Source organism: Cetorhinus maximus, chromosome 28 (assembly GCF_964194155.1).
Source record: "Cetorhinus maximus chromosome 28, sCetMax3.hap1.1, whole genome shotgun sequence".
Lineage (NCBI taxonomy): Eukaryota > Metazoa > Chordata > Chondrichthyes > Lamniformes > Cetorhinidae > Cetorhinus > Cetorhinus maximus.
Window position 1 is genome coordinate 26,680,946 of NC_135906.1, and position 13,812 is coordinate 26,694,757.

The following is a 13,812-nucleotide window of genomic DNA, read 5'->3' on the forward strand; positions in this document are numbered from 1 at the left end:
CCTCGGTAATCAGGTAGGGTTGCCAACTGTGATTAAATGTGTTCCTGGAGGATTAATCACTTGACTTGCCCAACGCTTCAGCCATTAGTCGGCCAACACATCCATCCTTGTGACGGACTGCCTTCCTAGGCACTTGGAAAGCAAAAAGACTTATTACCCAATTGGATGATGCTTGATTGTCAGCCAAACAGCCTTTTCCACCCCCAATTTTCAATATTTTTACACCTGGCAAAGAGAAATGTTCAAAGAAAATGACAAAAAAAAGCCTTTTTTTTTAGTGTCCATGTGGTTTTTCTCCAGGATTGTACACAACAGCATCCTGAAAATTCCAGGCCAATGCTGGAGGGGTGGTAACCTTGCCATCAAGTCCTAGAGTGGGACTTGAATCCAGTGCTGTTAAGGTCAGAGTCAAGGATATTACCATTGCACTACAAGACTTCCTCCAAGGGAAAGGAAGTACTCATCTGTTAATTTTGAATTCAAAATTACAACATACTAGGGTGGATTCTGAACTCTACACCTGTTTCTTTCCCCTCTCAAACTCCCAATAAATATTGATCCCTTTTCATTGTTGTCAAGACTCTGGATAATTATAGAAGCAGATGACAAAATACTCCTCAGGACACTGTGCTATTAAGGTCCGGGGCTGTTGTTCATTGTGGGCTTCAACAAAGAGATTGAGGGGTGCGTTATAGACAAGTTTAGTGAAAACCAACTTCACTTACCAGGTTCTTTTTATATTTAAGCCTCTGACAGAGGGAAGCTCAGGGAGGTTTCTCTTTCTAAATAGGAAGAAGAAAAATAGGCAAAAAACACTCCTCAATGAATGCATTGTAACTGACAGTGGATTACATACAATGTGCAGGCACATTGGTTTATGCCAGTATTAATGCTCTACATGACCCACCTTCCACGCCCCCCTTCAACTATCAGTCTAACCTTCTATTCCTTTCTTCCTCACCTGTTATTCTAGCATTGATACCGCTCACCTCAACTACTCCCCCTGAGAGCAAGTTCCACATTCTCACCACTCTCTGGGTAAAAAGGTTTCTTCTGAATATCCTATTTCAAATATTAATAACTATTTTATATTTATTGCCCGTAGTTTTCCTCCTCTCTCATATGGTCTATCAAACCCTTCAGCAATCTTAAAAGCTCAATCAGACCACTCCTCAGCCTTCTCTTTGAGAGAAGAGACACTATAGCTCCTGTGCTGTGTCTAGGAGTGTTGGTCATTGTGGACTTCAGCAAGAGATTAAGGTGGTACATTAGTCTGTGATAGACAACTTTAGTGAAAGCCAATAGCCTCTACACTTAGAGGCCCTGGTCAATTTTTCCTGTCCTTTTAATGGGAGTGATAGTGGTGTAGTGGTAATGTCACTAGACTAGTAATCCAGAGGCCCCAGGCTGGTAATCTGGGGAAAAGGGTTCCAATCCCAGGAATGTAAATTCAATTAATAAATCTGGCATTGAAAGGTCAGCCTTGGTCACAGTGACCAATAAAACTATCATTGTTATTTTTTAAGGAAAACCATCTGGTTCACTAATGCTCTTTAGGGAAAGAAATTTGTCATCCTTACCCGGTCTGGCCTACATGTGTCTCCAGACCCACAGTAATGTGGTTGACTCTTAACTGCCCTCTAAAATGGCCTAGCAAGCCGCTCAGTTCAAGGGCAATTAGGGATGGCCAAAGCCAGCAGCGCCTCTCATCCCATGGAAGAATAAAGAAAATAAATCTCCCCTGTGAGCCTCCTCCACTAAGATGGAAATCAAAACTGTGCACAGTATTCTATAATCATGGTCTCACTTACTAGCTGTTTATTACTGAAAGAGTTAATCACTTTTTAGCTTATCAATTGTGTGTTGGAGATAAGCTGCCTGCCGGATTAAACAGGTTGGGTGTTTACCAAAGATTCCTTAGGCTTGTTATGTGAATATAGGCTGCAGCATTGTATAGAGAGGATTGGAGGATTTATAAACCTGCACCGGAGTGGGTTTTTTGCATTGAACTAAGATTGTCAGTTGTAGGATCTGACTAGGTCTGCATGTATCTGTGATACTGGTGCCTCGGTAGTGCAGGCTACACGTCATTATTGCTGGAGGTGCAATAAGGTGAGCAGGAGATGAGTGAGATCCCTCGAAAGACAATGATGAAGATTTATTGAGCGGTTCATTGCTGAAGAATTGGAGGGGATACTGTGCACAACCTCTGTTCGGTCTGAAAAGGCATCACCTCTGTGAGCTGCGGCCCATCTCTCCCAGCAATGAGCCATAGCGGTAAGATGCTCCAGAATAGTCCACCCACTAATGATGTTAATACAATCAACAGTGTTAGGCCTGATGTCGGGACTGACTGCAAGGAGGAAACGCCTAGTGCCGTTGACAGTGAATTGGTAAGTGTTTCAATCTGTATCACTCCTTTCTCTCTTCAATCTGCATAACAATTTTAATAGAAATAGTAGGCAAGATGGGCCATCAAGCCTGCTCCTTCATTCAGTAAGAGGCTGATCTTTTACGCCAGCTCCACTTTCCTGCTTTATCCCCATATCTTTTCATTTCCTCAGTGCCTAAAAATTGATGGATCTCAGTCTTGAGTGTGGCCAGTAAGCATCCACAGCCCTCAGGGGTAGAGAAACCTTTTGAGTGAAGAAACTTCTCCTCATCTCAGTCCTAAATGGTTGGCCCCTTATTCTGAGTCTGTGAACCCCTAATTCTAGAGTCCCCAGACCTGGAAAACAGCCTCTTAGCACCTACACTGTGAAAAGCCTTAAGAATTTTATACGTTTCAATGAAACCACATCACATTTTTCTAAACGGCAGGGAATATAGGTCTGTTCTACCCAATCTCTCCTCATAGGACAAATCCCTCATTCTCAATCCATAGTGAACTTTTGTTTTGCTGCCTCCACAGTATGTATGTTCTTCCTTAGGTTAGGAGACTTAATCTGCACATAGTAGCCCAGAAGTGGTCACACCAAAGCCCCATATAATAGTTCGATCCATAAAACTCCTTTGGTTGTTTCTTGGCTGATGTTTTTTCCTCGCATAGGTTCCAATAATTAGCATTTTTAAATTCAGTGCTCATGCCGCAGATTGTGCACACTGTCGTGTTTCGAATCGGGAAAAGCTGCTCGTAAAGGTTCTTGAAACAAATCTAAATATCCTCCCGTATTTTTTTTTGTTTAAGACCCTGATTCTTTCTTCCTGCAGAGAGCGTACCCACTTCCTTCCCCTTCCTGGTAACTCACCCAAGTGGCTATCCTTCAGGTGTGACCCACTCAACATGCACACTCCCTGCTGCTTGTTTTTCCACAGAAATCCTGCGAGCAGGCTCCCAGCCCTTTAAAAACCTCCTATGGGAACACGAAGCATGAGGCAAATATCGTGGGCGGAATTTTAGGCCGGCAGGATTTTATGGTCCTGCCGAAGTCAGTGGACTTTTGAGTGACTCGCCGCATTTTATGGCCCCTCCCCCACCACAGCGAGGCTATAAGATTCTGCCCTGTGACACAGTCATAAGTGCGACTATAGCACCAACTTTCCCGGTGGTCTAATTATATCTTAAATCTGTATTTGTTTTAATCGGGATTAATAACGCATTACCAAAATGAAATTGCTTAGTATGGCTTGGTGCCCTTCATGAAGGGAAATCCGTTATATGTAAGCTATTGCAGATAATTTGATTGTCTAAGTATCTTGAGCAGGTCATAAAATTCAAAAACGGGTCAAGGACATTCAGCCCATTGAACGTCATTCTAGCTCTCTTAACTCTTCCAGAATTGCATCTCGCTGCACCTGACCTCCAGAACCCTGTCCAAACATTTGTCACTCTTTGACTAAGAAAGATTTTCCCAATATCTCTTTAACTACTGGTAAAAGCTCTAACTTTTAAGAATAAATTGGATAGATACATGGATGGGAGAGGTCTGGAGGGTTATGTTCTGGGTGCAGGTCAATGGGACTAGCGGAATAATATTTTGGCACAGACTAGGAGGGCTGAATGACCTGTTTTTCTGTGCTGTAGTGTTCTATGGTTCTATGGTTCTAAGCTCTGGATCCATCACATCATCAGAAGAAAGGTTATCTGACCCAGGTGCAGGTGTACCCTGGACCAGACTGGAAACCCCAGATTCTCTTTCATTCATGTGGGTGCTGCAGCAGCTCCTAGAAGGACCTTCTCTCCACCCAATCTAGACCTCTTTCACTTGATCCTGGTGCTCACATCCAGCCCCCTACACACAACCTGCTGCAGGTTTAAAAAGTTAAAGGATACAAATTCAGGAAAACCGTAGGACCAAAGATGCTCATGGCCCAGAAAGAGGCCTCGCTGCTCCATCGGGTGGATATGAGAGATCCTCTGGCAGTATTTCAAAGAAGAGTAAGGATGCTATCCATGGCGTGTGCCAATGAGCTACAATATATAAGATTCCGAGGGGGCTTGAAAGGCTAGATGCTGAGAGAATGGGCTGAATGGCCTACCCCTGCTCTTATTTCTTATGATCTTATTTATCCCGCAATCAACATCACAAAAGCAAATTCCTAGTTATTTTCACACAGCTGTTTGTGGGAGCTTGCTGTGCATAAATTGGCTGCCGCGTTTCTTACATTCTAGCACTGGCTACACTTCAAAAAGTACTCCATTGGCTGTAAAGCGCTTTGGGATATCCTGAGGTGTGGCAAGGCGCTATATAAAACCTAAGTCCACTCTGTGTTTTTCTCTCTGCTGCGAGTCTGTCCAGACTCTTTAAGCAACCCATAACCAACCCCACTAACCTGCACTCTCCCAGTAAAGGAATACATGTGATGGGCACATGGAAACAGCAGGAGATATCCACAGATGGAAGTGGGGGTGGGGGTGGGGGCAGAGAAAGAGTGACATAAAGAATTAGGGAGAAATGGACAGATACAACAATGTGAAAAGGTGAGAATTAAACAGGAAGGAAGAGTGGGAGAGAAGGAAAGTGAGTTATAGGACAGGTTATATTCTTCATTTTAATCATCTTTGAAGTCAACTATTATATAGAATGTACAGTACAGAAACAAGCCATTTGGCCCAACTGGCCCTTATGGTCTACATGAGTTTCCCCATACCCCTGCGTCATCTAACCCTTTCAGCATATCCTTCCGTTCCTTTTCCCCTCACCTATCTATCTAGCTAATTCCCCTTAAATTCTTTCTGAAAACGCGTTCGGGACAGTGCAGTCCTCCTTGCTGGGATGACATTGTGCTGGTAATTTATAGAAGGAACCTCAATGAGAGCATGGAACAGGAGAAAATCAGACTTAACTATAGATACTGAGGGTATCCACAAGCTAAGGGGAGGATCACAGTATTGCTGCTGACTGCGTGACAACACTCCAAGCTATGGAGCACGAAAGGATATCTGCTTGACTCCTGCTCTGCTAACTTCCCAAGTCCAGTGTTGGCCTTTATTGCAAGGGGACCAGAGTGCAAAGGGAAAGGAATGAGGCTAAAATTATACAAAGATCCCATTTAAAGTACTGTGTTGTGTTCTGAGCGGCTGCGCCTCAGAAGAAAACACACGAACGCAAGAGCTAGGAGGAGGAGTAGGCCACTCGGCCCCTCGAGCCTGCTCAGCCATTCGATAAGATCATGGCTGCTCTGATTGAGGTCTCAACTCCACTTTCCTGTCTGCCCCCCATAGCCCTGGACTCCCAGTCGTTCAAAAATCTAACTCAATGACACGCAACATCCACTGCTCTCTGAGGAAGAGAATTCCACAGACTAACGACCCTCTGAGAGAAGAAATTCTTCCTAATCTCTGTCTTAAAAGGGAGACCCCTCATTTTTAAACTGTGCCCCCTAGTTCTCGACTCCCCCACAATTGGGGGAACACCCCCTCAGCATCTATCCTATCAAGTTCCTTCAGAAACTTATATGTTTCAATAAGGTTGCCTCTCATTCTTCTAAACTCCGATGAGTATAAGCCCAACTTGCTCAACCTTTCCTCATAAGATATCGCCTTCATCCCAGGAATTAGCCGAGCGAACCTTCCCTAAACTCCTTCAATTATATCCTTTCTTAAGTAAGGAGACCAAATACTGGCTTTGGTAGGGGTGTAGCGCAGATGCACAAGGTTGATAGCTGGGACTAAACGTGAGGACAGATGGCATAGATATTACAGCCTTGTATACCCTTGAGACTAGATGATTAAGGGGTGATTGAGTTGAGCTATTTAAGATGATTAATGGAGCTGATGGTGTAGATAGGGAGCAACTATTGCCGCTGGCGAAGGAGTCCAGAATTTGGAGCACAAACTTAAAACTACAGCCAGGCTGTTACGCGGTGATGTCTTACATCATACAATGGACAGTGGGAGCTGAGAACTCTTGTCCCCAAAAACTGCTGTGGAATTTGAAAATTCCAAAACTCGGATTGGCAGATTTTTCTTGAGTATTGCTATTCAATGGGTTAAGATACGGGTCAGCCCTGACCTAACTGAATGACGGAACAGGGTAGAGGGGCTGAATGCTGGCCAACTCTTTTTTGTTCTAAGGGAGGAGGCTTCATGCTGAGGTTACAGGATCTCCCAGGAGAAGGAGGGAAAAAGAAGATGGTAGAAGGGGTGCTTTAGGTTTGGGGGGGGTGGGGGGAGGTTGGGGGGTGTGAGGGGGGGCGGCCTGGAGGGGATGGGGGTGGGGGTGGAGGCGGGGAGGGGTTGGGGGTGGGGGTGGAGGGGGGGAGGGGGTGGGGGTGGAGGGGGGGAGGGGGTGGGGGTGGGGGGGGGAGGGGGGGAGGGGGTGGGGTGGAGGGGGGGAGGGGTTGGGGGTGGAGGGGGGGAGGGGTTGGGGGTGGAGGGGGGGAGGGGGTGGGGGTGGAGGGGGGGAGGGGGTGGGGGTGGGGGTGGAGGGGGGGAGGGGGTGGGGTGGAGGGGGGGAGGGGGTGGGGGTGGAGGGGGGGAGGGGGTGGGGGTGGAGGGGGGGAGGGGGTGGGGTGGAGGGGGGGAGGGGGTGGGGGTGGAGGGGGGAGGGGGTGGGGGGTGGAGGGGGGAGGGGGTGGGGTGGAGGGGGGGAAGGGGGTGGGGGGAGGGTGGGGGGGAGCTGGGGGGGTGCGGGCACTGGTGGGGGAGGTGCTCACATCTCTGAAAGCTTCGGTAACTGGTAACATATTGAGGTGTATTTGGCACCTACAATGGATGGGCCTGGCATTCGCATTGAGGACGAGTCAGAGCTAACAGGCAGAGCAAGGGGGAAAATAGGGAAACTTTTTCAACAATAAGAAGTTGTCATCAGCAATTCTTTTTTTAAATGCAATAATCTAAAAGGTGGATGAGTTGAGGTGAAAGTCATAGGCCTGAATTTTTGCTCCCAGATCGGGAGCACAGAGTCGAGACAGTTCCCAACTCAGCAAACCCAACCCAGGAAAATGCGCCCTGGAAGGCTGGGTTGTCGGTCTGGAGTGGCGGAGGTTGTTAAGGGGTTGGGGGGGCCTTAAATTAGGAGCCGTGGCGGGCTGGGTGCAGAGGCGGGCTGGGTGCAGAGGCGGGCTGGGTGCAGAGGCGGGCTGGGTGCAGAGGCGGGCTGGGTGCAGAGGCGGGCTGGGTGCAGAGGCGGCTGGGTGCAGAGGCGGGCTGGGTGCAGAGGCGGGCTGGGTGCAGAGGCGGGCTGGGCAAAATGCTGACCTGAAATAAACAATCAAACAAAAATGCCCTCCAGCCCTCACCCCTCACACCCCCACATGCCTCCATGCCTTCCTCATGCCAACCCATAACACCTCATGCCTCTACCCACCCTCCATGGACCTTCGTATCTTCCATACCAACCTATGTCCTTCAATCCATGCTCCATGCCTTCATACCCTCTATGTCAAGCTAAGCCCTTCCATCCACCCCACCATGGCCACTCAAACCCTTCATGCCAACCTATGTCCCTCCACCCACCCTCCATGGCCCCTCATACCCTCCAGGTTAACCTATGCCCCTCCACACAAACCCTCCATGACCCTTTATAACCCATGCCAACTTAGCACCAACTCATGCCAACTCATCCAGTATCCACCATGGGCAGACCTCAGGACCCATGCTGAGATTAAATAATGTTCTTAAGTGTCTGTTGATGAATTCACTATTTTAGAAAACACTCTCATTGCTTAAAAACCCATTCACTATATTTAAATTCCTTTAACCCCTTATGAAAACAAGCATTTGTATTCATAGCCCCACTTCAAAGAGTTTATCACCATTTGGAGCTGTCAATCACACTGTGAAATGACAGGCGCCCTACTGTGATAACAAAAGGTTGTGAAATCAGTCATGCAGCACTAACCTTGTAATGATAACCCTCAGTCTTATGTCAGCAGACAGTGAAACAGCAAAAACTGATTTTTGTAATACTGCGGGCTGTTTTATTTAGTTTAAAGGGCAGAATATTTAAATCACTTGACGTCTTGACAGTTCTCTTGAAAGTTCCAATGAGTTTATCCACTTTTTACACATTCAACTGTACTTTTAATAACCCCAAAGGAGACCTTATATCTCCCAAAGGACACCTTACCTTGCCCAAAGGTGTCCTGGGACCACATCCAATAGGGTACCCTACCTCTCCAATAGGGTACCCTATTTCTCCAAAGAACTCCAGCAGATATAGCCCTTCTCCTACCTTGAATAAAGTGCACACATCATGTTTTAGACATACCACTAGCTGAAATCTGGCCCTACTTTTAATGAAGGAACAAATAGATAAGATATACTGATAGAGTCAGATGAAGAGGGATGGGAGGAGGCTCATGTGGCTTCACTTGGTGTTTATATTGAAGTAATGAATTCTGCCGGACTATTCACCGATATACCGTGTGGGCCAAACCCTCTCTGTGTGAAACTCGTTGACATCTCACACTACATAAATAGGAATTCTATCAAAGCTGAAAAATTAAATATTTATAGCCAGTAGCTTGAAGAAATCCTACAAGCACTGGGGATTAAGTTTGCTAAATTGGCTTTTAATTCCATCGTCAGCCTTGAAATACTCATTTCTCAAACGGCTTGAATGTTTCCCTCAAGTCTTCCTCATCCTGCCTGTACATGTCTTTTTTATTTTCCTTATTAATTCCCCGTTTAATTTTATCCCCTTCCACTCCTGAAGGCGCTAGTCCATGTTCTGGCTATGGGTCCACTTGCCCCAGCAGCCACCCAGCCAGTGCCTTGTGGCTATTCTTCCAGTGTGTGCCTAGACTGTGAATGTTGACAGATAATTTAATCCTGGGAAGCTTCACTGTCCTCCCCTGATGTCCAGCATTTACCGGAAGAAGTCTCAGATGGGAAGCCTGGATGATTTTCCACTCCACTTGACCTAGGACCATTGAGTTAGCTGCTACAAACAGATTCAGTCCAGCTAAGCCAAAGAAATGTGTGGCTCAGGATCACTGTAATCTACATTATCCTTATCCTTGTCTTTAAAAGCCTCCATGGCCACTCCTTTTCTCTGTAAACTCCTCCTGTCCTATAAGGCCACCTGTTCCTCCAACATTTAATTCTGATGCTTCCCTCCACCTCCCCCCTCATCACCATTCACTTTACCCCCAATTTTGGCAGCTGCACCTTCGCTGCCTCGGGCCCATCCTCTAGAAGACCCTCCCTACACATCTCCACCCCTACCTCTCCTCCTTTGAGCAAGATGTTGGCTATCTCTTCTAATCTCTCGTCTTTTGGTTCTGTGACTTTGGGACGATTTTCTATGTTACAGGTGCTAGTTTTTTTTTATATATAAAATATGAGTGGAAGAATTAGTGGCAAAGATAAATTTGCAACCTTTTTTTGTAGCTTAAGAAGAAGGTGTCAGGGTGCTTTACGAATGGGGAGGAAGGTCAGCTACAGAATGCAAGGAATGGCAGCAAAACAGTCAAAGAGATAGGTTTTCGATCATTTCTTGAAGGAAGGAGAGATCTACTGAGGAGATGCACCAGAAGAGTGTTTCAAAGGATGAAGTATGGGAACTGAAACACAGAAGGTGGAATATTAGAGATCATAAGGTCATAAGGAAAGGAGCAGGAGTAGGCCATTTGGCCCATTGAGCCTGCTCCGCCATTCAATAAGATCACGGCTAATCTAATCGAGGCTTTAACGTCACTTTCTTGCCTATTGCCCATAACCCTTGACTCCCTTGTCGATCAAAAACCTGTCTACTCAGCCTTGAAGATATTCAATGACCCAGCCTCCACTGCTCTCTGGGGAAGAGATCTAAGCTGGAGTGGTCAACTTCAGGAGAGATCCTAATATAATAGAATTACTTGCTCCACAAGGAGTTTCTAACATCCCAAATGAAACTCTCGGAATTCCAGTTACATGTCAGAAGGAATGTCAAATGAGATGGCACCCAAAATCAAACACTACACCAGTGGCAGAGAGAGTGTTTATTTGCAACCTTAATATACATATTGGTGAGTCAAGCAATGGACTTATTTTGTGCATGAAAAATCCTTGGAGGAAGTACTTTCTGCTGATGCCCGGAATTACTGTCTAAACAGGACATCAGTGGGACTTATTTGCAATGGGAGCAGTTTGGAGGGGCTGAATGGCCTACTGATGTTCCTATCACAGAATCCTAGGGCTATTTGAGAAATGCTCAGCACCTGTTATTTCTCCCCCCCACCCCCCCCACAGGAAACTGATCCCAATGAGGCAGAAAATGAAGGGTTCTTCAACATGGTGAGTCATGCTCAGAGAAACCGAATGGATGACCAGCGATGCAATCTTGGACGAAATGAGACACCTTCTAAAAAATCAGTTATTGACACAAACAGTAAGTGCAGTGCAGGAACCGTACTGGCAATGTCACACACAATGACATTCCCTAGAACTGGCATACCGGGTTGGCACCTGAGGGCACTCATTGAACCCGGGTAGTTTGATGGGATCATACGAATGAACGTACGAATTAGGAGCAGTTGTAGGCCACTCGGCCCTTCAGGCCTGCTCTGCCATTCATGGCTGATCTGATTGTCACCTCTACTCCACAATACCGCCAGCCCCCTGGTAATCTTTCATCTCCTTGCTTATCAAGAACCTCGCTACCTTTTCCTTAAAAATATCCAAAGACTCTGCTTCCACCTCCTTCTGGGGAAAATGTGTTCCACAGACCCATGATCCTCTGAGAGAAAAAAATCTTCATCCCTGCCCTAGATGGGTGATCCCTTATTTTTAAACAGTGACCCTGAGTTCTAGATTCTCCCACAAGAGGAAACATCACTCTCCACATCAAAGCAGTTGTCCTTTACCCAGTTCAAGGGTTGTAAACGAGCTGGTCACAGCGCAGCCTCAATTCAATTCAATCGGCCTAGCTCCACAGGCTGTGTTTGTAGGTAGTTCTGAACATATTATTTGAAGCAACATAGAGGGAGCTGTGCTCCATGTGTACCTGTGTGTGTGTGTGTGTGTGTGCGTGCCTGTATGTGTGCCTGTGTGTGTGTGTGTGTGTGTGTGCCTGTGTGCCTGTGTGTGTGTGTGTATGTGCCCATGTGCCCATGTGTGTGTGTGTGTGTGTGTATGTGCCCGTGTGTGCCTGTGTGTGTGTGTGTTTGTGTGTGTGTGTGTATGTGCCCGTGTGTGTGTGTGCATGTGTGTATGTGTGTGTGTGTTTGTGTGTGTGTGTGTATGTGCCCGTGTGTGTGTGTGTGCCTGTGTGTGTGTCTGTATGTGTCTGTGTGTGTGCGTGTGTGTGTCTGTGTGTGTATGTGTGCTTGCTTCACAACTGATCTCTAAGTGTCTGTTGCTGAAATATGGAAGTGTCGCTTCCCCTTATGGTTCAATGGCTATTGCATTTGTATTGAATTCCTTTGTTTTAACACCCAGTTGCAAACTTTTTGTTTTTAAATACTCAAGTTAAAATAAACATCAAGGGATGACTCCTTCAATTCACCTTTGGAGTTAACTTGAATCTCTCCCAATGAGCACTTTGCAAGTATTGACTGTGCTGCGCCAGTGCAAGTTACACAAGGTTTGTTAATGGAACACACTTGATAGCCTGAAGGCAAAATACTGCAGACGCTGGAAATCTGAAACAAAAACTAAAAATGCTGGAAAAACTCAGCAGGTCTGACAGCATCTGTGGAGAGAAAGACAGAGTTAACGTTTCGAATGCGTATGACTCTTCAGAGTTCTGAAGAAGAGTCATAAGGAATCGAAATGTTAACTCTGTCTTTCTCTCCACAGACACTTGATAGCCTAATTGTCCAATGCTTTCTTCCTTATCTGTCATGTCTTAAACACAGTGCATTGTCTCAACAGTCTAATGACGCTGTGCCTGGACACACCACTGTGAGTGTAATCTTAACTCCGCCTAAATTGATGTGACTGTCAATCAACTGAATTCAATTCCTAGTCTGTATGGCTCACTTTGGCAGTACTTGGGCCTATCAAGGGGAGGTGCTTAAGTTCCTCTTAAAACTTTCTTTTCCTTGTTTTTGATCTATCTGTTCATGCATCCTGCACTTAAATGAGTTTCTCGGCTTTTATCTGGCAGAGTCTAGCAGTGAGCGCCCAATCGATGAACTCCTGGACATGCTCGCTGACAAACAGGGCCAGCGTTTGGATGATCAACGTGTGACCTGTGACAACTTACCCGGTCTCCTGATGTCCGAGTGCTATACACCGTCCACTGATGAAGGCAAGAACGAGTTTCTCAGCAGAAGTGTTTCACTTCCAGATATGCGAGTATCTGTGGGGCCAGTCAGCTGTAGCTCAACAGTAGTTAGGCCCAGATTTATGAACGAACGTGGCAATGGATTCCAGTCCCAAAAATGATCGGAGTAATTTCAAACAAGACCTTTGAAATGGCCAACTCACGTGACAGAATCGTACAGCCCAAAAGGCTGGACATTCAGCCCATCATGTCTGTTGCTAGCTCTTTGAAAGAACTATCCAATTAGTCAAACTCTTGTCTCCTATCGGTGCCTGCATCTGACAAACGCTCGTCAGGTGATGTATTAGAAGTGGATGTGTTTAATGAGAGACTAGATAAAGACATGAGGGAGATAGGGTTCGAAGAATGTGTTGATGGGATGAATTGAAGTAGGGCAGGAGGAAGTTCATGCCAAGCACAAGCATGGACTCACTTGGATCGAATGACCTGTTTCTGTGTTGTACATTTCATGGCTGGGATTTTATGCTGGTCCAGGTCCCTGCCATTCCCTCCCCCCCGCTCAATGTAAATACAGGGTGCAAGCCCACCACCACTCTGCTGTCTTATCGCGCAATCACTGAATGTCTGTCAGGCTTGAGACGGGTCTTCTGCCCTGATCTGGGGAGGAAGTCCTGCCTCTAAGAGCTGCCAGGCAATCAAATGGCTGGCAGCTTTCTGGTCCCAGCACTGCCACCGGCAGTGGTGGCCATTGCTGGGACTGCATCCAGTCCCCGGTGGCACTCATCAATGGAGGCAGATGGCTGGCAGACACCAGCGAGCAGGGTGATAGGGTGGGGCGGGGGGCGGGGGTCAGGGTGGACAGGCCATGGAGGGGAGGGGAAAGGCAAGGGGAAAGACCTTGGGAAAGGGCATTCAATGGGCCCAGGGATCACATAAAGGAGGTACCCCTCCCAACTTTCCCGCCACCAACCTGAGCAGTGAAAGGTGCTGAGCTTCACATTTGGATGCGATCCCCCAACCACACTGGCTTAAATCCCAGAAGTGATGGGTTGAGACCCTTAAGTGGCCAATTAATAGCCATTTAACGGCCTCAATTGGCCCACAAGCGAGTGGGCATTTCAACGTCTTCCCGGCATGGGTAAAATGGCAATGGGGGCCAGCGGGTAGGTGTCGGGAACAGCGCCCATAGCGTTGCACCCATCTGCCAACCTGACCC

The 13,812-nt window shown here is 46.7% G+C and overlaps 1 protein-coding gene across 1 annotated transcript in view; it reads left to right on the forward strand.

Annotated features, from left to right (window-relative positions):
* Nucleotides 1–13,234, forward strand: part of LOC144668773 (uncharacterized) — a 34,498-nt gene extending 21,264 nt beyond the window's left edge. Inside the window, exons 4-5 of the mRNA XM_078531103.1 lie at nucleotides 10,619–10,757; nucleotides 12,477–13,234. Of these exons, the coding sequence (XP_078387229.1) occupies nucleotides 10,619–10,757; nucleotides 12,477–12,757 (420 nt within the window). The 3' untranslated portion in view covers nucleotides 12,758–13,234. The remainder of the gene's footprint in view (nucleotides 1–10,618; nucleotides 10,758–12,476) is intronic.
* Nucleotides 13,235–13,812: the final 578 nt, after the last annotated feature.